This window comes from Pseudonaja textilis, chromosome 8, assembly GCF_049901715.1.
Source record: "Pseudonaja textilis isolate UNSWEBS1 chromosome 8, rPseTex1.2, whole genome shotgun sequence".
Lineage (NCBI taxonomy): Eukaryota > Metazoa > Chordata > Lepidosauria > Squamata > Elapidae > Pseudonaja > Pseudonaja textilis.
In genome coordinates, this window is record NC_141997.1 from 25,978,457 (window position 1) to 26,003,169 (window position 24,713).

Consider the following 24,713-nt stretch of genomic DNA (forward strand, 5'->3'; position numbering starts at 1 on the left):
ACTTCCTTGTAATCTCCAGCTCCAATTCCACAAACGCCAACACTTCTCTCTGTAGCAGAATAAGCTTCAGAATCGGAAGGAATGTCCTCACAATCAAGTTCCGTTAGAAAGGTAAAATCTGTATTACTCCAAAGTGTTACTGCACAGGTACATATAGTGCACAACGTAACACAGTCATAGTTATCAACTACAGTTAACTCAAAAGGTGTTTTTTTTTCCCGTCTAGCCCCGTGACAAAGAACTTTCTTCGGTCAAATTCTGAACTAAGAGAATAGCGCAAAGAGGCTGATTTTCGGCAAAACGAGACGTCGCGCTTTCTGCTCTTCTCTCAGCAAAAGGACTCCGGTCAGACTCCAGCGTCAAGCTTTTCTTTTCTTTTTTAGGAAAAAAACCAACAACCACCCGCCAAAGCCAGCAGAGAAAGTTCTCTGCAACTGCGTGCCTTCTGCACTACGAAGTGGCTCGGGGAGAGCTGGGCGGCTGCCTGCATGTGAAAGAGCCGCTGGACGCGCCATAGGGTAGAGTTTCGGGGAGAGTGGGTGGGAAAGGGGCGCGCAGGTCCAGATGGGAAGTGGGTCTTCAGCATTAACTCGAGGCAAGAGACACGCCGGAGGCACTCACCCCTGAGGATCCCCGATGCATCCATCTTCCTTGAAGGGCAAAGGAGGAGAGTTGAGAGATTTCCCCCGCGAGCCCGAACGTCAGCGGTGGGGGATCCTAAAAACGGCGAGAATGAGCCACAGAGTGGCAGGCAATTCCCCAAATCTCCCCCCTCTCTTCCCTCGCCTCTCTTCTCCTCCTCCGCCCCCCCCTCCTCCCCAGTCGAAAGAAAGCAGGGCACGCCGCGCCGCCGCCGCCGCCGCCGCTGCCAATGCGCCAGGCTGGCGGCGCAGGAGGAGATGACGCAAAGGGCCGTGCGCTCCCCACCAAAAAAGTGCTTCTCCCGGACGAAGATGGCGGCAACTTAGCGCAGGGCCCCAAGATGAGGGTGGCCCCCGGGCGGCAGGAGGCAACCAAATCCGTGCCGCGAGCCGGGAGGGATCGTGCCCGGCGGGAGCTTCGGCGAGAGCCACAGCAACCGCAGCGCAGTGGCACCAACGCTCCTAGCAGCCGCTGCAGCGGCGGCGGCGGCAGCAGCAGTAGCAGCAGCGAGAGCAGAGCCAGCCGCAGCGAGAGCCACAGCAGCAGAAGCCGCCACCTCCAAAGCGGCAGGAACTGCAGCAGCCTCAGCCCCGGGGCTCCGGCATCTCTCCAGCAGCCCCGGCAACCTGTCGAGCCGCAGCCAGCCCAGCGCCGGGAGCTCGTCTGGGGCTAGCGGGGGCGCAGTCCGCGGGGTTCCCCGGGTGGCTCTCCAGGGCGCCGGGGTGGGGGGTGGGGGCGGTGGAGCGCGGCATGAGGCGACGGGCGGGAAGCGGGGGACTGGCGGTGTTGGCGCCAAAATGGGGGCCTGCGCTCTGACCATGCCCGGGTGACGGGAACGGCGAAGGAGGCAGGGGACGGCTACCGGCCCGGCCCAGCCCAGCGCGCAGGAGCACCAGCACCATCGCCACCATTCGCACCAACAACGCCGCCGCGGCCACCCCCACCCCCGTCGTCACCCTTCGCTGAGGGGGGGAGCCTGGCGCCCCGCCGCCCAGTGTCCATGCCCGTGGGGCCGTCGAGCCCGGCTGCGGAGCCCCCGTCGCCGTGGAGCCGGCCGGGGCTGCGCGCTCCCGAAATATGAGCAGCCGCCCCACGGGAGGATCCGGCTCGGGCGTGTGCTTCGGCCCGCGGGACACCGACAAGCCCTTCGCCGACTCGGAGCGGGCACAGAAATGGCGCCTGTCGTTGGCCTCCCTGCTCTTCTTCACCGTCCTGCTCTCCGACCACCTGTGGCTCTGCGTTGAGGCCAGGCAAGTCGCCGCCGGGCGCCATCGGGACCGGGAGCGCCGCGCGGAGCCGGGCATGGAGCACGACGTAGGGGGGACGGCCCCCAGCAGCAGCCCCGCGGCACCGGCCAGTGCTGGCCAGTGCTTCAGCTTACTGGGCGACGCCGAGGTTGCCTGTCGCCGCTTGCAGCCGGGGGGCTCGGCCCAGGCGGAGCTCTACCTTCCCTTTTGTAATTCCTATACGCTGCGCGAGCTCTTCGCCGGGCTTTCTCGGCCGGACACGCTGAACTGCACTGTGGACCGCGGCGGCGGCGGCGGCGACGACGACGACGGGGGCGCTGGGGAAGGGGATCGGCGCAGCAGGGAGGAGGAGGATTGGCTTCGCTCCTGCCGCCGCTGCGTCCTGGTTTACCAGAGGTACGATCGACAAGCTCAGGACCGTTACCGAGAGTTCGAGCTCGTGCTCCAGAAATACCTGCAGGCGGAGGAGTACTCGGTGAAATCCGGCCCGGAGGATTGCAAGGTAGGAGCTTCGCTTGCTTTGCGGCGGCGGCGGCTGTGTTTGTTTTTACCCTTCAGATCTGTGGCTACCGTGCTGGCCTGCGATCTTCGAGGAAGCGCGTGGTCTAGGCGTGAGGGGGGTGGGAGAGGACGGGCGGAGGGCTATCCTCGGTCTCTTGGGAGGGCAGAGGGAGCTTCCTCCCGAGAACCGCCAGGCACTGTTGATTCCCCTGGCCCGCTTCGCCTGGGGCTGGAATGCGGCTTGGCAGGGAAAAGCGGCGGCGTGCCAGCCAGCGAGCAAGGATCCAAGGTGAAATAACGTGCATGGGCTGAAGCGGGGAGGGGGGGATAGTTAAGTTGAAGCATAGTTGGAAAGGGGTTTTCCCACGGCGTCCTTACTTGGATTTGCGATTTCGGTTGTTTCCCGGAGTTGGCAAGGAAGAGGCGTCATTCAGAGGTCAGTGAGCCAGAGTGACTGCTTTGCAGAGGAAGTTAATTTTGAAGTTGCTGTGTTTGTGGCGTTGAATAGGTGATAGAGACTGGATATATATGTTCTTTTGGGTTTTGTGTGCGTGCATTCATCACAGTATCCTGTGTTACCAAAGATAAGGCGCTTGGGTGTTACTTCTTTTCTATACCTCCGGACTGTCGAGAATAAATGGCAGAGAGAGAGAGAGAGAGAGATAATAGCTGCGTGGTTGGTCAAGTACTTACAGCGTCTCTTTGAAGGACAGTTTTGTCCAAATTCATTGTGAAAGCTTTGCTTGCAGGGCTTTAAAGTGTTTCCTGGAACCTTTGGGAATCAAAGCTCGGTGATTATCTTAGGAGCACTAGAGAGGATGGTCATAGAGGAAGGGAAGTAGTCCCAGGTGGACTTTATTTTTCTTGGCAGATGTGTGTCTTCTCTATCAAATCTCTGGAGTTAGGATTAGCTCCAGTTTTATTAATTGCTAATACATTCTGCAGTGATTCTGGGTAGAAAACACTGATGGTGGTTAGAATTGTGTCTGCTTTGTCGCTCTGTATACTTGATTATTTTGTCATTCTACTCAAGCCACAATTGCATGTGTAGCAAAACATGTTGCGTTGTGACTGTTGTAGTGAATCTCTTTACAGTTGCGGTCCCAAGTGAATTCATACAGAAATAATTTTCTCTAAAGCTAATGGTATGGTTTTATTTTAAACAAATAAAACTGGCTATGTGATCACTTTCTATAAGAATTGTGTTATGTTTTAAAATACTAAGGCCAGAAATATTATTTTGAAAGAGAAAGACCTGGATGATACCTTAAGAAACCTAAAGCATTTTGTTTTAGGTTTTGTAAAAGACAAAAAATGTAAAATATCCTAGAACACTTTTAGATGGAACCAGTTTACTTTCCCCCTGGAAGAGTAGTACTTTAGGAAATATTTATTGGTCAAGAAGAGTTTTCTGTTTTTTTAAAAAAGCAACTTATTTTGAAAGTTTGCAATGAGAATGGTATCTTCATAAATAAACTTGCGATTTCCAAACTTCAGGGATATAATGATCAGTTCATCTTTACACATGTCTTGGAAACTTGTTCTTGTGATCAACATAAGCGCTGCTTCATATTTGAGGAAATGGAGGTGCTGAGGTTGTATGTTATTATGAACTGTAAATTGAATCATATCTACATCCAGTCCTGTGAGATGGAACAGGCCCACAGCGCTGCGGAGGCTCGATGCTGTCCATGGTGCTGAAAGAGCTTAGCTATCCTTGCTTGTACTGTTTTGGGAAATCAAAGGTATTTTCCAAGTATCTTAAATCACTGAGCACCACCTTTTTGATCATTATGATAACTGAATATAATCAGATGGGTTATAACTGAGTTTTTCTTAGCACATTGGAAGGTAGAAGCCTTCACTATCTCAAATATATAACTATGTTTTGATGTTTGTATTGTTTGTACTAAGACTCTTTAATCCTTTAACTCTTTAATTAAAACTTTAGATGGAAATTTTAATGTATCTGCAGATATATAATCATGTATGACAGCTAAGATAAGATAAGTTTTGAATATTTAAGACATAGAATTATATATTGAAAAAGCACCTTTGGAATAATTACAGATACTTTTTATTTTATATCTTATTTAGTTGTTGTTTTATGTGCTGCTAGTTACCTTTTACTGTGCTTTAAAAAAGATATGTTCTAAACAGCCTCAGAAAACCTATTGAGACAACTGTTCCATAACAGACATGAAAGCATTTATTGCAATTTATAATTTACATTCAGTAACTAAAGCAATGATACTTAATATGCACACGATATCCTATAGCATTTGTTTTTTCTGTCCTTACCTCTTTCTTGTACTAGTAGCCTCAAAGAACAAATGGCTGGCACAGCCAATGTTCTCACTTATCATAGTCCTAGAATTGTATTGTTTATTGTAATTGTCAAAGGCTACTTGTTTGGCACTATGCTGATATTTTATTATTATACTATAGCATTAAAAATAAATTTTTAAAGAAATGTAATGAAACTATAATAAAAACCATTTTTTCTTTTGGTCACTATCCCATGTATACCTTTGTGCATCATACTAAGCTAATATTTGCAGTTATGTATCACAGTCAGAACATTGTGAGGTTTAACCATGTCTGCTGCAGCTTTAGTCATCCACAAATAAGATTTACAAATGATTATTAACTACAGGCAATCCAAAGCTTCTTGGTGTTAGCTGATATATTAGTTTGAACTGATGGTTTTACATGAAAATAGTAAAACAACAATATAAAGTTTTACATTTGAACTGAATACAACATTATTCCATAGGAATAGTATCAGTATAGTTACAATTCTTTATCCAATTGCATTTGTCATTTTTATGAGTGGTTGGATCTCACAGTAACTTGCATGCTGATTTAGTCATGTTTGTTGATGCTATTTTTGGCTACTTTTGAACATGTGTAATTGAGGTTGGACAACTTAATCTCATGCCCTCATGAATTTAGTAAAGTTGAAGCAGGAAAACAATTACTTTACAAATATGATAGTGAAAAGTAATTGAATAGAATGCCAATGGCTCTGACATCAGTAGCAAGATGTCATTAGCACTGCTGAGGAAATATAATGCAATTTATCTTAGGATATTTTTCCATGTTGTGTATAAACAAATGACAACAAATATAGCTATCTCTTCAGAAAGTTGTCTATACATACTTTTATATTGCAAAGTAAGAAATATGAGCTAGGAATGTAGAGTTAGTTTTATTGAGACCTTTGCTCCAATCGCTACATTTAAACCTGTACTCAGGATAATACTGTAGATGGGAATTAAACGTGCTTCTGAAAGTTGCTACATGAGAGGATATTAATAAAATGCATGGAAGCCATGTCTCCATTAAAATATTTCACTGAGGCTTAATATTTGAATGAGGTTGAAATTTATTTATTTTTAAATATGCACAGCATCCCTACTTTCCAGAAGGTCTTGTGGTAGTTTTAATACATAAAATAAACAAGTTAAACAGCATAACCAAGTGAAATAATTGTTTTTCTTATTAATGTGGTATTTTATTGAGCACTGAAGGACAAAAGTTAGAGCTACCTTTTCGATATTAGGTCCTGAATAATCAAAAAGGCAGATATTTTCAGCACCAGTCTGACTTTCAGTCAGAAACCTACCCATGCTTGTGAACTCATTCACAATTCCTCCTTCCTAAATTATTCTGCTTGATTTAATGGGTCTCATCCAGATGTTTGGGGATAGTTCCACTTTTTCATTTTCAAGACATACCTAATGGCTATTTTCAGAAATGAAGATCTGTTGTTTTATGTTGTTGTATTATGCCATGTACTGTGCATTGGATTTAGGAGTCTTATGTGTCTCTGGTTTCAGAATATTGAGATTGCTAGTTAAAGGACAGGACTGAAATGAATTCCAGTTGGAGTATTCTCATAACAACTTCAAGTCTGAAGGCCTGGGCCTGCCAGAAGGACAGTTTTACACAATGATTTCACATTAGGTACTCAAGGTTACTACTTTCCTTTTGGGCAATTAATCATTGATGAAAATTGTTTCTATTTTGGACAGGAATTTGGGAGAACAATATACGATCCTTCTGAGGGAAATTAGAAAGAAGGCTCTCAAAAAAATAGAATTGACTTAAAACACTTGGAAATAAGCTTAACAATATAAATACATATAAATACAATTAAAAATAATAAAATATCTGCTTAGGCATGCACACATCTTAAAGGATGTGTTGACAAAAGGAAAAGAGATGAAATCAGAAAAATAAGTAATCCCCAAACAAAGCAAATCTATATCCAAACATGGTAGTTCCACAGGGCTATTAAATCTGGAGTCCAGAATAACCTGCTTGTATATCTGAATGGAGGCCCTGTGCATTTTCAGTCAGATACTGGCCTTAAGCCAAAGTTTGTGTACTGTTTGGTCAGCTTAATAGTGTGTTTTCACTTCAAAGCTCTCAGGTCTGCCTTTACAGTATAATACTGTAAGTTTATGTGTAGAAAACAGTGCGTTTCTTAGACCTATTCTTATATTACCATCTCAGTTACCCATTATTTTACGTTGAATTGAAATATACTGGGAAAACTTCCATGATCAAAATTAATTATAATACTTAACAATTGGAGTCCATCTTGCAGTATATAATAAAATTGATGAGTTGTTGAGCTTTCTCATTTGTAAAAAGTTAGATACCTAATCTCGTTGATACCATCCATCTACCTTATCTATTGTCTTCCCCTTTTATCCCCTTCATTTCTCGAATAGTTGTTTTATCTAGTTTTTGATTCACTATATCAACCCCTCAATATATACATTTTTCTTGGTGATTTTTGGTTGAATATGGCAATACTTTTTTTTCTTTCAAGTTTTTTTTGTACTCTGATACTCTTAGTAACTCCAGATTCATATTCAGAAGTTTGCATCTGCTTTCTCTTTCTCAATATCCAGTTTATACTGACATACCTTACCTTCTTTGAGCCTTCTAATATTTTTGCTCTTAGAAATCTCCTTATCTTTCATGGTCTTGCATATGTTTGTCATTGCCATTTCCCCTAGAATTAATATTCCTCTTTGCTTCGTCTAGCACATTGTCCATGTTTATTTATTTAGAGCCAAAGAAAACCAGTCTTACACCTTCACTTTTCAATCAACTGTGAGTTCACTAAGCACATTGATTAACATTACTGTTTTCTTAGTACTTTTTACTTTATTAATTTTACTTCTACAATGTGGTATTCTAAATAGCTCATATTTTTTCCTGACTGACAGTGGTGTTATTTGCCCATCTCAAATTGTTGATGTTCATCTTTCTGTTTTGATTCCTGATGTCATCAATTCTGATCTTGCTATTTTTTGGAATATATTTACTGTAAAAGTTAAATAGATATAGGGAAATATGCACCATTACTATACCTGTTTCCAGTTTTGTGCACCATTACTATACCTGTTTCCAATTCTGACCCATTCTGTTCCTTCAATTTCAGTTAGTATCTTTGTGTTCCTTGTAAAGATTTCTCAGAACAGTAATAATTGGTGTTATGGCATATCCATTAGCCATAATACAACAATAACCTAGGAGGGAAGTACTGCAGTTTATTTCAAAGCTCATCCTACTTATATAGGTAATGTGAGATTACTATCAGAATATACTCCTGCTTTAGCTGTTCAAGGTAGTGGTGGGCTTGCTTGATCAAATCCCAAATGGGAGTTTTGACAGTGTTTCTGCTTTGCTCTTTTTTCTTGGTAGCACTGACCTGGTTGCTTATTTATTTACCAATATTTATTGTCTATGTCTGCTACCTCATTTCAAATGTGCATTGTAAGTGGTATATTGATACTAAACATGAAAACAATCCCCTTCAATCAGGGACTGAACTTGTTGAAAAGGCAAACTGTGGCTTCTTTTTGATGCAGATCAACTACAGAGCGAAAACTTGTAGAATAGTGGATAGTTGAAGGCCGCATCTGGGTTACCCACATTTTTTTAAAAATAATCATAACATTTTGAACAAGTATTTCTCATTTCCATTAGAAAGGCTTGCAAGTAAAAATCATAGACTACTAAAATTATAATTTTTGATGAGAGATTATGCCAGGCATAATGCAGAGCATATTTTTGCTCCTCAGCAGCTCTCTGAGAAATATATAAATGTGAGAAAGAGAAATTTTACTGCATCTTTGTTGATTTAAGGAAAGTGTATAACGAAGTGAATAGGCTTGAATTATGAAGTGTTTTGCATGAATATGAAGCTGAAGATAGGTTGCTAAGTATTATCATAGTATATGAAATAAAACATGCATGACCATAAATGAAATGCTTAGAAAATGGTAAGAAGGTAGCATGGAAGTATGAATTTGTGATATCCCCTTGTCTGTTTAATGTATGTATGGATATATGTACAGGTTGCTCCATTATTCTGTTTCACAAATCTGCAGCTGGTCAAAAGTAGTTTTGGGTGTGTACATGGAAGTTTTTTGTGTCAATGTTTTGGCTTGGGTTCCCCACCCACCCACCCACCCACCCACCCACTTTGCAAAGACATGGTGGATGTGTTGTTATACATATATAAAGTATGTGTTTTAAAAATTTGGTTGTTCCTATAATGCAGCGGTCCCTAACTTTTGTGGCTTGGCGGCTTGGCTGGGGTGGAGAGGAGATCAGGCCACGTGAGCATTGGGCTGATGTGTGCACAGCTCAACTTGTGCAAGTTTGACAAAGGAGGTTGTTCCAAAGTGTAATGGTTCTAGGAATGACCTTGATAGATGGGAGGGGAAGATTTATGTCATTGGCTACATTTAATTTGTTTCTACCATGTTTACGGAGATTGTTTTTGGTTTGATTAGCACTGTTTCTTATACACCATGATAGTAATATCACAGTCTTAATTTCCATGGGTATTGATGCAGCAAGTAATATATCCACTGTTGATAAGCTGAGATATGTATCAGATGAATGAGTATTAGAGGTTTCTCTGAAAGCACAGAGTATAGAAAGAGACCTTCTGGCAGGCACTCCAATTTTTTGTTTTCTGCTTCACTTTCCTGTTTCCTGCTGTCTCTTGTGAAGAAATATCATGGGTTCCATAGTTTGGCAGCAAGTCACTAATACGTGTATTTCTGGAACAGAAGTCATCGCTTCATATCATCAAGGACCAGACTCAAATTTTATGGGCCATTGCTTATGGATTCTTAATGAAAAATCTCTTATGACTTTAAGAGATAGAAGAATGTCTTTTTATCTTTTTCAGTTTATTTATTACATTAATATCCCATCTCTTGTTTCAGAATGCAAGATGTCTCATAGCTTATTTGGCCAAGCCTCTCAGGAAACTTCACATATATGAATTAAGCTTTCAATCAAGTTTCCTCAGTTCTGGTTTAGCTCTCCACCTGATACATCACAATCATCTTTTTTTCTTATTGTACCATTTGAGAAACGAAGAATATTAAGATTTTCTTTGAATTAATATTTGGATTTAAAGCAATAGTATGTTAAAGGATTCATTCAGGATACAAATTTGATCCAGCTGGTAACTTTGTATAGAAGGCTTTGCATATTTTGGACAATTATGTATTAAAGCAAATAATAAATTACAGATTATAGTGATGAAGCAACTAAACTTTAAGAACGAAACTACCGTACAGACCAGGTTGGCCCCAGTGTTTAATGTTTGCTGCTATCTTTTGCTTATTTAATATTCCAATTTTTTTCACAGCATTACTGTTTTGTTTGTCTTTAGATTTTTGACTGTAAATTAAATTTTAAATATTTTATAAATATGCTGTTACAGTTTCATTCTCCAGCATGTCTTTGGGATAATCCACACATATGGGTTGAATCTGCCTTTCTGCCCAGAGACAGAGTCATCAATCTTTGCCACACCTTTTCCTGTTGGGGCAGGAAGCCCCCTAGCCCCAGTCACGACTCAGTCTTGGCCCTATAGAGATGTGGTAAAGGTTGGCTCCAACAATTTCAGCAGAAAGCAGCAGTTTAAAGTGTGGATTCTCCCAAAGGTTTGCAAAAACTCCCTCAAGATATTCAAATCATCATAAACAGGCAGCAATGGAACTTCTGCCTGCTCCGTTTTTCGCAGCCCTCCTGAACTACCAATTGAAGGCCTTAGAGCCCAGGCAGTCAAGGGGGAGCCCCAAAATGATCCCCCACCCCGTGTGTGTGTGTGCTGAAGCTGCGATTGCCCCCAGCGCGTCGTGGAGCTCCCAGGCTTAACTGGATAGCTCCAGAGCAGCCACTTTTGTTTTCAAGGTCTCCAGCTGATTTCTGGGGCAGGCGGCGGCCATTCTGGCTGCATGGCGAGTTGTGCAAGCTATCCAGGAGACTGGTAGGGCTGCCACTGCCATAGCCCAGGGAAGGCTTCCTGGCCTGGAATTCCCCTTGGAGTATCAGGATTGGAGAATTGAGAGAGCTCTCCTCCCTGCAGTCTTTGTAGATGATACTAAGCTGGCAGGAATACACCCAAGAAGATAGGCTCAAGATCCAGATGGATCTTGACAGACTAGAACACTGGGCCATAATCTAACAAAATGAAATTCAATGTAGAGAAAAGTAAAGTCCTACACTTAGGCAAGAAAAACCAAAAGTACACATATAGACTGGGTGAAACCAGGCTCAATAGCAGGAACTGTGAGAGGGATCTTGGAGTCTTAGTGGACAACCAGCTAAATATGAGCCAGCAGTGTGCAGCAGCAGCCAAAAAAGCTAATGCAATCCTAAGTTGTATTAACAGAGGGATACAATCAAGATCAAGGGAAGTACTAATACCACTCTATAAAGCCTTAGTAAGATCACACCTAGAGTACTGCATCCAGTTATGTCTCAACAAAAAGATGTTGAGACTCTAGAAAAAGTACAGAGAAGAGCAACCAGGATGATTAGGGGACTGGAGGCTAAAGCATACAATGAACAGTTGTAGGAACTGGGGCTTGGCTAGTTTAGTAAAGAGAAGGACAAGGGGAGACATGAAAGCAGTCTTCCAATATTTGAGGGGCTGCCACAGGGAGGAAGGGGTCAAGCTATTGTCTAAAATGCTTGTAGGCCAGACAAGGAATAATGGATGGAAACTGAACAAGGAGAGATTTAACCTGGAAATAAAGAGAAACTTTCCGACAGTGAGAACAATTAACCTCGGAAGTTGTGGGAGCTCTATCACTTGAGACTTTCAAGAAGAGATTGGACTGCCATTTGTCAGAAATGGTGTAGGGTCTCCCGGCCCCAGAATTATCAGAGGATCTTAAGGCCCTTATTGCTCAGCCCAATTCTTCTCTAGGGCTCTGGCCTCCAACATCACTTCTTGTCATCTGCTGTGGCTACGACAGTGGCAAGCAGATGCTAGAACCAAATGAAAAGTGGTCTCTGCCTCCTACACGGGTTCTTCCCTATTTGGAGAGGCCTTAAATCCCTTTATAGTTGAGAATAAAGACAAGAGAAAGGTGTTCTCTCTTACCAGGATAGCTGATAGGAGGCCTACACTCGTAGACAGCCATTTCGTTCCTCAGACTCAGGCCAGGAATTCTCGCAATTCCAAAGGTCCTACTAGCCCAGATCAGATTAACCCAGAGATAGATTTGGATTTTGAGATAGAAACAAACAACAGTTCAATGTAAATGGACCTTTCATGGCACAGGAAGTAGTCCCTACCATCGATCCAAATGACTGCCTTCTTCCCATCGGCGGCTATCTGGCCCTATTTGCAGACCGATGGGAGATCATCACATCTGATTCCTGGGTCCTGTAAAAAGTGCGATTAAGTCTCACCCTGGATTTTCTGTCCACTCCTCCAAGGATCTTTTCCCATTGCCCAACCTCCAAGAACCACATAAGGAGAAAGCTCATGGACATGGCGGTCCAGCATTTGCTGGACATCCAGGTCATTGAGCTGATACCAGAGGACCAGAGGGGGCACAGGTTTTACTCCATTCTATTTGTGGTTCCCAAGTCCTTGAGGGGTGGGGATGGACAGCGATCCTGGATCTCAAAAAGCTCAATGCTCATTTAGAATACAAGAGATTCAAGATGCAATCTCTGCATCTTGGAGAACGTAAGGGAGGGGCAATCTCCTAACATCCATTGATCTGATGGAGGCCTACCTCCACATCCCCATTTAATCCTCCCATTGGAGGTTTCTCAGGTTCTATATGTGGGGGGTCATTATCAATACAAGGCCCTGCCATTTGGACAATGTGGCGGCCAAAATACACATCAATCGCCAGGGAGGGACCCACTCCAGATCCCTCATGTCCGAAACGCAGCAACTGGGAACCTAGGCGGAGGCTCACCTATTGTCAATCAAGGCAGAGCACATATTGGGGATAGCAAATATCCAGGCAGATTACTTAATCAGGACCAGGGTGGACAACTCTGAGTGGCGTCTCCATGCAGCTCTGTTCCAAGACATAGCTCAGAGATTTGGGAGGCCAGTGCTCGACCTCCTTGTCACTCTAACAGACACTGAACTTCCCTGATTCTACTCCAGATTCCTGTTGCCAGGTGCAGAAGGGGTAAACACCCTTCACAGCTGCTGGCCCAAGGGTCTCCTTTACATTTTCCTTCCTCTTCCCCTCATACCGGGAGTGATGAGGAAAGTACTTCTGGAACAGGCAGAAATCATCCTCATCGCTCCCCACTGGCCCAGACGGTCGTGGTATGCGGATCTAGTGATCCTGTCAGTGTCTCGCCCTTGGAGGATCCCTCAGGGCAGGATATCTCTCAGTCAGGGGGTCTTGGAACACCTGGAGCCTCAATAGCTCCAATTGACCACCTGGCACTTGAGTGGAAGCATAACTTTTCCAGAAATACCATCAAAACAATACAAGCCTTCAGGAGACCTTCTACAAACAGAATATACGACACTACCTGGAAAGCGTTCCATCAATGGTGCACCAAGAAGGGCACAGACCCGACTGTGGCCTCAGTGGCACAGATCCTGGATTTTCTACAAACAGGGCTTGACAAAGGGTTCTCTCCTAGTATGCAGGTAGCAGCCCTATCCACCGTATTGCACTACGGGAAGAGGAATTCCTTAGCTCATTATCTGGCCAGCTGCTCCTTCCTCAAAGGAGCTATCAATCTAAAACCTACAACAGTCCACAGATATCCTTCTTGGAACCTGTCTGCAGTATTACAAGCCCTTACTCGGGACCCGTTTGAATCTCTTCAATCTGTAAGCCTGTGGTTCTTAATGCTCAAAGTTGCCATCTTAGTGGCCCTACATTGGCCCGGTGCATGTCAGAATTGGTAGCTCTTTCCATCAGGGAAGACCTCTGTACATTCCACGACAACAGAGTTGTCCTGTGCCTCGACCCCTCCTTCATCCCAAAGGTAAACTCTCATTTCCACAGCGCTCAGGAAATCATTCTTCCTGACTTTTGCCCTGCTCCTTCACAAGACAGAAAGCACAGATGGCTTAAATTGGATGTTCGGAGGGCTCTTCGCAGGTACATCAAACATACATCAACGTAACATAAAACCAAAGCCGTGTTCGTCTCATTTCAGCCATCTTCAATGGGCACTAAAGTCCCCTCTTCAACTATAGGCTGCTGGATCAAGGCTTGTATAGCCAAGGCCTACGAGACCCAGACTTTTCCAACACCCAGACGGGTAACAGCTCACTCAACCTGGGCTATGCAGGTCTCACTTGAGGATATCTGCAGGGTGGCTATGTGGTCCTCCCCATCTCCATTCGTAAAGCACTACAGATTGGATACTTAACAGCTCAGCTGAGGTGGCCTTCGGAAGAAGAGTGCTACAGCAAGTGCATACAGACGGGAGTGCACAAGACCAAACTTCTTCCTGCCTATAGGGACTGGCTGCTTTGGTATGTCCCATATGTGTGGACAAAAGGCATGCTGGAAATAGGTGTTGGCTTACCTGAACACAGTTTCTCTCAGCATGCCTTGGGACAATCCACTCCCATCCTGGCAACCGTCTGGTCCAGTGTCCAGGTGGGAGGCAGAGCCAATGCCACAGGAAGATCATCAAATGGCCGCACCTTAGTTGTGACTGGGGCTAGGGGGCTTCCTGCCCCGACAGGAAGAGGCATGGCAAAGATTGATGACTCAGTCTCTGGGCAGAAAAGCAGATTCAACCCATATGTGTGGATTATCCCAAGGCATGCTGAGCAACTGCGTTCAGGTAAGCCAGCACCTATTTCATAAGAATTTTAAACAGGATTTTGCTAATTGAGAATATTGTATGAGTGAATGATTGACAGAATAATTAGCCTTAAGGTATTATTTAAAAACAAAGATAAATAATCACATAGATGTAGGATTTGCATCCATTAATGCTGTTTTGTCATGCCAATTATACCTGAGAGTGTAAACTTTTCCTTAAAAAGAAGTTAGATGGATGCAGACAGGGACAGCACAAGGAGAAACACAAACACAAATGCAACATAGATGCCCTTCCTTGATTAGACTCAAACAAATATAGAGATAAAAGATATGAAACTAGCTTGTCCCAATTATATCCTCAAAAACAAAGACAGTGTTATGTTTACTTAAAATGTGATGTTCCTTGGAGAGATAAATATACAGTATAAGCACATAACCACAAGATACTTAATTATACAAAAGGATGGATGCCACCTCTGACCATCACCAGATAGGGTTGGAAAGAATTCCAGAAACAATGTCCTGCATGTGTTTTGCCCCTGCAGTTCTTATTATTATATTAGACTCCGGAAGACGGAAGCAGGGCCAATGTGATAGGTATGGCAGGCAAAATGAGGGACAATTATCTCAAAGTGGGATCTATGCTAAAGGAAAACACAGCCATCTGATTCCAGGTGATTTGCATTGTCCATTGCATCTTTAAAAATCGCCTTGTGATCAGATGGATGACAAATTTAATACTCAAATAACAAAATAAACAAACTCCAGTAGTCTTAGCATCATTATTTAGAAGCCAACTTCTGGAGAAGATAACTGCAATGATACTTGGGGATGAAAGGATAGTTGGTGGGAAGGACTGTAGAAGAAAACAAATTAAAAATTGTTTCCTTTCTATGCAGTTATTAGATACCATGCAGAACCTGTTTGTTGAGAATATGGGGAATATATATGGTGGTCTTATCCTAGTGATATTGTTGATGTCATGAAGAGTCAGAAAGCTCTAATCTACTGAATCAGCAAGGTGTCACATGAAAGTCCTAGCTCTAGTATTCTATAGAAAATGCAATATTTATAATGCCATTTCTAGCATAAGAATTCAGTGGCGTTTGTTTTTTACTAAGTAGGCATATGTCTAGAAACGTTCTTTAGTACTGCCTTGGAGTACAAACTCATCTATTTGATGCTTCCTGTTCTTTTTGGCTGCAGTTTACCAGCAGCTCTTGTAAAAGGAAAGAAATAAAGAGATGCTGGCAAGCGGGTCAACAATTTGTACTTTAAGCTGGTAAGTTAAATTCTTCCTGTTCCTCAGTTGCTAAAATGGACTATTTCATCTGTATTTTACCGCCCTTTTAATTAACTTTTCATCTAAATCCATTACTTGCTTTGAATCCTGTGCTGCAAATTGCCTAGCTAGTTGAGTTTCTTTCTTCTTTTATTACGTCCACAATTTTTTCCTTTATCCATCAATAGTTCTTGGCATTCTAGAAAAATTGCAGTCCAGGGTAACATTTAATAAACTAACAATAAAATTTTCAGATTAATTATTGATACAAGGTTTTAGATTTTCCAAAATTATAATTTAAAAACATCTTTAAAAATGTTAACAGTAAAAGTAAGATATGGTAAATGCATTCTATATTGATTTTTTTCTTCATTTTAAAGCTATAGAAAATAACGTATTGATGAATTTGCAGCTAAACTCTGTGAGGTTTATTTAGAAACAAGACTTTATATTCAAGTGATCCTCAGATAAATATGCCCCAAGTGGCATCTTAAACTGAAAAACGAGAAATTGCCTATATCATTAATTCAATATAATATTAGTGTAAGCAGGACAGCGATTTTATACTATGATTTACATGCTTATAAAATACATATCAGGTAGTTTTGTAAATAATAATGGGGAATTCTGCCTGATAAGGCTCCAGAAACTTAGCCATGTAAAGAAAACATTTTTAGTTAAAAGCATCCAGTTTTCTGGTTTACTGTCAATGATAATAATTTACTCTTGTCATATTAAATGGAGTTCCTGCTCTGTGCTGTCACATGTAACCTGGATCCTTTCCTTTTAGTCTATTGATTTCTCAGACATTTAATGACAAAATATGATGCATCTCATTTGTTAAGAACCCAATGAAATATTTATGAAGACACAAGAATGAATTCTTCTCTAACAGATACTTGCAAAGACAATGTAGTACAAATGTCAATTCCATTTTATAGAAAGCAGCATTATTAAAAGTAATTCAGAACTCCAGTATTAAAAGATTACTTATGAATAGGTACGGTCATCAAAAGTATTCTCTCAGTCTGCAGTAATCTGCATTCTGTCTGGCTCCTCCCACTTCAATAAAATCCTAAGGGAAGACATCAGGACAACACTCTATGTGGGTTTTTCAAACTGTGAAATGTGAGCAGTTAGAAATGCTTAAGAACAATCAGAAGACATACAACAGAAAATGACAATCATCTCCAACAATACAATAAGCTTAAAATACCACCAAGAGAAATTGGAAACAATTATCCATCACTCTGAGAACAGGGGAGAAAAATAGATACCTTCTTCAAAGGAAGGAGAAAACATTTGAGAAATCCCACATTCTCTTAAGAAAATATCAAAAATAAATTTTCTTTCAATAGATTGAATGAGAACTGGTAGTAAAATACAGTTTGTATCCTGTGCTAAACCCTTCCTTTCACTTTCTACAAGGTGAGTATGGCAAATGTATATAGAATCTCTGCTAATTTTTTTCTTGGAGTGCTCCTGTGACACTAGGTAGAATTGTTACTACTATGATAATAGGTAAGATAATTAGCTGAAAGTTACCTACTGAATTTCATGTGGAATTGAATCTGTGTTGCCTCAGTCCTAATCCAGTACTCCAATTACTACCAGTAGGAGATTGTATATCCATTTAGTTGTTATCCCAACTTTTCAGTCCGTGTCTGAAAGTCCTATGCTAGAGATTCAGAAAACCGCGCTGTTTTAAGTTAGCAAATTTGTAAAATATTTATCACCTCAGGACTTGCTTTGCAGATAAGACAGCCAGTTATCAATCAAATCTAAAATGAGGTGGTTTTTGAATATCCAGATTACACAAAACCATTTGTCTAAGTGCAGTGGCATGAAATGACAACAAATAGAGTGGCATTGTAGGCAAATACAATTTCTTACTTGTCTCAGGTTGTCACATGCAAGCCTTGCACGCTGTCACAATTGTGTGATAAGGTCATCTTGTGGGTGTGGTCATTTGCTCTCCTTGTTCCATGCCCATGTTTAGCTGGTGTGCCAGGTGATTGTTGCAGCAATTTAAATTAACTCTCAAAACTCTTTCAAATAAACACATATTTATTGTTAGGTAAAATGTTTTTCTAATAGATTGTTAATAATTTCTCTTATAATTAGTAGATACAGCTTTTTACATAGCCATATAATCTCTGAACTTTTACTTGTAAATTTGCAAAAGTCAACAGCTTTTGATGTTTTCTTCTGGAAATCCCTTCATCTTCTTCTGGGGTTGCCTTTTGAGCAATTTTTCCTGATATATTGAGCTCTAAAATTTGTTTTTCCACTTAATTTGTGTCTTTTGACTTTTTTGCAGGTTTTTGTCATTTTACAATATTAGCATTTATTATTACTATATGTAGCTTTGGGGGGTATTGCTATTGAGAGCATTAGTGTTCATAACATTCGAAAAGCAGTAACTGATTAAAGGAATACTTTGTAGTGGGCATCTGTGACTTTGGCTCCTGTTGTCAAAGTGACATCAGCATTTTGTTGTTGCATCCCAAACCCTATCCTTTCTGGATGTGTGTGCAAAGTCATGATGTATCTACACAAAGCTTGAGGCTTGTGTTGTGGTGGCATAATATTGGAATAGAATAATGGAATAACAATGGGACCTTGGAGGTCTTCTGGCCCAATTTCTTGCTCAGGCAGGATACCCTACACCATTTCAGACAAATGATTGTCCAGTCTCTTCTTAAAAACCTCTGGTGTTGGAGCACCCACAACTTCTGTTTAATTGTTCTAACTGTCAGGAAATTGCTCCTTAGTTCTAGGTTGGTTCTCTGTTTGATTATTTACCATCCATTGCTTCTTGTCCTGCCTTCAGGTCCTTTGGCAAATAGAATATAGAACATAGCATAAAATAGTTGAAACGGACTTTGGAGCAGGGGTGGGATTCTACCAGTTCGCACCTATTCACTAGAACCGGTTGTTAACATTCTAAGCAGCTCGGAGAACCAGTTGTTAGAAGAAATTACTGGGACAATCCTGTAAGGAAGACAGGAAGGAAACGTTCTGGTGTTGCTTACAGAAACTGCTTCTCCGTTAAATACATTCTTGGCAGGACTAGACTCTCTGTCTCAGGAACTTCTCTGGAGTTTTTTTTACCCTCCTTTGCTGGTACTTTGCTTGTGTGGAGGGACCATTCAAAGTTACAATGGCACTGAAAAAAGTGACTTATAACCATTTTTCACACTTACGACTGTTGCAGCATCCCTGCAGTCATGAGAGGCCAGGCGAGGAGATGCATGCCTCGATGTGAGTGATGTTGAGTTGGCCATGCCCAGCCAATAACATGACCACCAAGCCATGTCCACCCAGTCACATAACTGCCAAGCCATGCCCACTAACTAAGCCACACCCACAGAACCAGTTGTTAAAAAATTTAAATCCCACCCCTGCTTTGGAGGTGTTCTAGTCTAACCCTCTGCTCAAGTAGGAGACTCTATACCAGAGGTCGCCAATCTTTTGGACCTCAGGGACCACCGAATTCATAATTTTAAATCCCACGGACCTGAGACCCTAGGAAAATCCCCCAAAAAGTCTGCAGGAAAATTCCCACCCTGTTTTCCTACCAATCGATCATTCTTTACTTGGGATTGCAGGATACTGTCTCCAGCTTTGTTCTTGGAGGGTGGGGTGGAGAAAGAAAGAGAGAGAGACTTTTAGCTTCATGCAAGGAAAGCAGCAAAAGCAGCAGAAGTCTTTCTTTCTCTCCCCCAAACTCCACCAGAAATATGTTTTTGTGAGACTTGTCGCGCCAGCGCAGCCTCTTGGAGCAGGATGCCTTGCAGGGTCCCAAAGACTCATTTCTGGTGGAGTTTGGGGGAGAGAAAGAAAGACTTTTGCTGCCTCCCTTGCGTGCAACCAAAAGCAGAAGAAGAAAGAAGCGGAAAGAAGCAGCCCGGTGGCCAGGCAAGGCGAGTGGGGTGAGTGGGGCAAGTTTCCCCCTCCACCCTTTCTCCCCTCCCCTCATTACATTGTGTTGTTCTCAATGCAATCACCCCAAGCCTTGTGTTCCCACACAGTCTGGATTAATTGCTTTGGGGGGTACTTTGGGGATGACGTTTCTCTGTGGACCACCAACATTTTCTTGCAGACCATCAGTGGTCCCTGTCCCACTGTTTGGCGACCACTGCTTTATACCATTTCAGATAATAATATCGCAGACACTTCTAACGATTCCCCTTTCCGCTCCAAACACTGTAATATAAATAAGACTCACTTGCCTTCATCATTTACCTTCATGAGACTTACTGGTTTGATAGTCTCCCTGTGCATGCTGCTGCATTTTATTTTGTTAAATTAAAAAAGGTAATATGAAATTATATCTCTTGAAATATTAGATGGCAATTCTGTTCTTTAAGGGAATGCATTTCCTGAAGAACTCAAGTCTCTGTTTGTGGTAATGGTTCTGCACAAATCTTGTTTCAAGGACAGCACTGTAATTTGAAGTTGATGCAGTGTTATCAGTGCCCACCCTTGTCAAACTGGAAAAATCATTGCAAATTATATCGTTCTTTCATATATGAATTTATCAGGTGAACTTCTCTTACTTTCTGATTTATATTTCAGAATAACATGGTTTATAGTCTGAAGGGCATGGATTAAGCTGATATGGATTGGCCATGCTAGGTTTTTAATACAAATGAATTGATCGTGATGTAGGCATACTTGCACTACACCTTAAGCTACTCCAGTTCTCTACTCATTCCCACTTGACTTTAAACGGCTTTAAGATACATTTTGTAGATATTGTTATAATAAGAAATATAAGATATATGTGTTTGTTGATATACATAATGAGACATATAAGATGTACGTAGTTATAGATGTATAGAATAATGATATATAGAATAAGGTACATAAGTTATATGTATTTGTCAATGCCAAAATGTCATAAATATGGATGAGATTTGTATTTTTGAAAAATGTCATAAAAACGATTAAAAAAAAAGAAAAGAAAAAAAAGAAAGAAAACCTGTCTGGTCTGAGACAGTTTACCAAAAACTTGCAAAGGATTGAATCTGGACTGCAGGGTACCCAAGCTTCCCACCAGACAATTCCTCTGCTGCTGTGCCTTGTCAATTTCCTGTCCAAGGGAAGCAACTGCCAATTATCACTTTCTGGGCAGATCTTACAGGACAAATGTAACTTTGTGTATCTGTGTATGTGTGTACATGTGCACATAAATATATACCCATATAATCAATACAAGTAACACACGCACTAAATTGAATTTATACATCCAAACTAAAGCATTAATATGCACATGGATATAGGTACAACAGCCAGCTTTAAAATAGAAATGTTTTTCGGGACGTCTGGTTGGTCGTTAGGGTTTTCCAGAAGCAGACAGCAATAACACTTGCTTAGTTCATAGAATATTGTTTTTCAGAACCCAGCATTTTTTAAAATTACTTTTTCTTTCCCTGAGTTACCCTCTTATCCATTTAAAATAAGCCTTGTAGCCTTTCATCATTTCTTGTCACTCAAGCAAGTCTGTGAGAGAAAAATAGTAATAAAAATCCCAAAGGTTTTTGCTGTGTTTTAAACCAGCGACATCACATACAACAACTTAAGGTTTTAATTACTGCATTATTGCAAGAGACTGTTCAAAGTAGCTCTCAAAGACTTTAGAGCTATGACAACCATTGAATTGATTGAGAAGGTTCCCTAACTTTGACAATCAACTTTGTGCAGGGTTGGCTTAAAAAAAAGGTAACAGCAGCAGATACAACAGATGGGACTTGAAAACACTTGAAGGAAAGAAACAGGAAAATACTACTTTGAAAGCAGAGCAGGGAAGTGCATGTGAAGGTCAGTTTTGCAATGGGTGAGAGTATGTGTGTTGCTGCCAAAATGATTGCTGGACTGTGCTGATGTTGGGACAATCTGGCAGTGTGGATAAGTCCCTATTTATATATGCCAGTACATACTGTATGAAGAAAAAAACGTGGAATGAACGCATCTAGGAATGACAGTTAATGCACGCAAGAAAGATAGGAACGAGTTTTAGTGTAACAGAAGACTAAACATGTATTTTGGTTTTGTGTGTGTGTGTGTGTGTGTGTGTGTGTGTGTGTGTCCCTTTCCAAAGGACATAATTACTTTAGCCCTTCAAGGAGTGGTTCCTCATTCATGCTTACATCCTTTATGAGCTGCCCTTTTAAAAAGTTTTGCAGTACTACCTATTAATATTTAGATCTCTGCCACAGAAGGCATCATCTGCTTTCTTTTTCCAGAACAAATATTTGTAAATGAAAGGACAAGAATAACATTTCCTTGACCTGCTGGTTGCATAGGAACAAAGGAAAGGCAACTAAATAAAAGGTTATTAAGAAATCCAATAATAAGACATAATTTAAGTTCACTGTATTACAGCTAAATCATTTTGAACAGATTCCTTGCTTGGAACTGTTCTATCTTAGTTGGAGTTCAAAATACTAGTTTATACATGTAGCAAATCTAGAGATGGCAGAAAAAAAAATGGAAGTGCCTGTGGAAATAGAATTTATTTACGAATAATGAATTTGGCAGAAAATACTGTCTGACTTATTGAGTTTCTTCCACATCTTCTTGTTTGTTTGGATATTTTGCAGTCTTTAAGGGGGAAAACAAGAGTGAAGAATAAGAAGAAAAGTAAGGAGGTAAAGGTAACCCAGTTCCTGTGGATTTTACTTTTCTTGTTGCTGACTACAGGGAGTGGTGCTCATCTATGGTTCAAGGCCATTGAGCCAGAGCTGTCAGAAGACATTGCTGCAGTCATGTGGCCAGCATGATGTCATGGAACACTTCTCACCAAAGTGGTACCTATTAATCTATTTGCATTTGCATGTTTTCAAACTGCTAGGTGGGCAGGAGCTGGGTTGAGGATGGGAGCTCATCCTGTCACATAGTGCTCGGATCTTGAACTTGGGCTGCCGGTTTTCTAGTCAACAAGCCCAGAGTCTGAGCCACCACACATCCCTAATTAAAAAAAGGAGGACTAAATGCCTATAATCACAAAATCAAATTTTGATATCAAAGCCTCAAGAGAACTCTAAAGAACTTGGTAGGTAAATTGAACAGAGCTGGTGCAGTTGAAATATATATCTTGCCACAACTATTTTGTGGAATTACACTAGAAATGATTACATATTTGTATGGTGAGGTGATAACTTTTAATTGGAATTACTTATTGCATGCAAACTAGCACCTTTATGATGTGGTGAAATGACCTACATATGGACATTTTGGCTAATTCTCAGGACAAAAATTTCTGTTTCACTGCGTAATTGAGTGAGACTTTCAGGAATTTATCTATGGAGATACTTAATCATCCATGTCATAATTGTCCCAAAGGAGCTTTTCAAAAGATAACTGGACTTCTTAGTTTTTTTCCCCTTGAAAACTTTTTGCTTCTCATCCAAGAAGCTTCTTTAGTTCTGGGTGAATTGTAGGGAATGGAAGGATTTATATTCCCTTAGCAGTCATCTGGTTGTTAGAACTCTGAAGGTTGGTCATTAGCTCTCTGTGAGATGTTGAGGCCACTTGGAGATTTATCTGAGTCCTCAGTGTCACCTGAATCACAGTGCAAATGGGGGTGGAACCTTCTTGGGACAGCTGAAAGGCCTATGTTGTACATAGGAGATACGTGGTGCTGTATCCCTTCCCTTCTGTTAAGAGGGGTCTGTTCAATTTTAAAATAGATGGTCTCCTTGACTCTTTCTTCAAACCAGTGGTCCTCTCTACCTACAATGTGGACTTTTAGGAATTGCAACAAATAAACAGACTTTTTGTCTCCTGCATGACATTAAAGTGTTTTGAGTTGCTACTTTTGTGGTTTTGTGTTACTCAGATTGCACACTGCCAGTGATAAATGCAAGGGGAGCTATCCATTTTAGTGGACACACACACACACACACACACACACACACACACACACACACATTTGTTTTCTGAGGTTCTCGTGGGTATATGTATGTGGATCTTTGGTTATTCAGGTTTTCTCCCATGTAAAATTGGAAGTATCTAGGCAACGTTTTGATGAAGTCTCATTCATCATCTTCAGGCTTGTGTCTTCGGCTTCGAGTGGGAGAAAATTTTACGTGGGAGAAAACCTGAATAACCAAAGATCCATATATATGGCATTCAGCTTTGTTCGGGTATTTTCCCATGTCATTGTAGTTGTGCCTTTAAAGTTGTAGCAACGTTTCGGCAGAATCTCATCTGCCATCATCAGGCTTCTGTATGTATTCTACAAAAGCCTGATGATGGCAGATGAGATTCTGCTGAAACGTCGCTACAACTTTAAAAGCACAGCTACTATGACGTGGGAAAATACCCGAGCAAAGCCGAATGCCATACATACATACATACATACATACATACATATATATATATATATACACAGTCCATTTCCCATTTTTTAAAGACAGCTTTCTCCAGCTGAGTCATCTTCATACATGTATAGCTTCTTCCAGTAGTAGCTTTCCTACATGTACAGTGTGGGTTTATATGCAAGTATAGTTGGATAATCCAAGGTTTTCCATATATTTGTCCAAGGTTACTTGTCTGGCACTAACACAAATATACTTCCTTAATTATTGGCAAGTTCTATGTAACTAGCAAACCAAACAAATCCTCAAGAACCACACAGGTTTGGTAAAGGCATCTTTAATACTTATGTGGGATCAAAACATTGAAAAATGCAAGAATAAAATTCTAGGCCATTTCAGATAGTCTCTTGGAAAGTGTCCCCGCTGCAGCTCCAATTAAACTACAGCCCTCCCCTACTTACTTTTAACAGTTATTCAATCAAGAATAACTTCATCAGGACCCTTTTATTTCTCCTAAGCCGTTTCTATTTCTATTTTGCTCTTCTGACATCTACTTCAGTCATTCAGTTTATCTGGATTTATTACTTTTTCTTAATGTTAGAATTGG

The 24,713-nt window shown here is 41.4% G+C and overlaps 1 protein-coding gene across 1 annotated transcript in view; it reads left to right on the forward strand.

The window, feature by feature from the left end:
- Window positions 1–1,415: 1,415 nt before the first annotated feature.
- The window catches only part of NALF1 (NALCN channel auxiliary factor 1), a 447,542-nt gene continuing 424,244 nt past the window's right edge, over window positions 1,416–24,713 (forward strand). Inside the window, exon 1 of the mRNA XM_026708364.2 lies at window positions 1,416–2,391. Coding sequence (XP_026564149.1) covers window positions 1,720–2,391 — 672 coding nt within the window. The 5' untranslated portion in view covers window positions 1,416–1,719. The remainder of the gene's footprint in view (window positions 2,392–24,713) is intronic.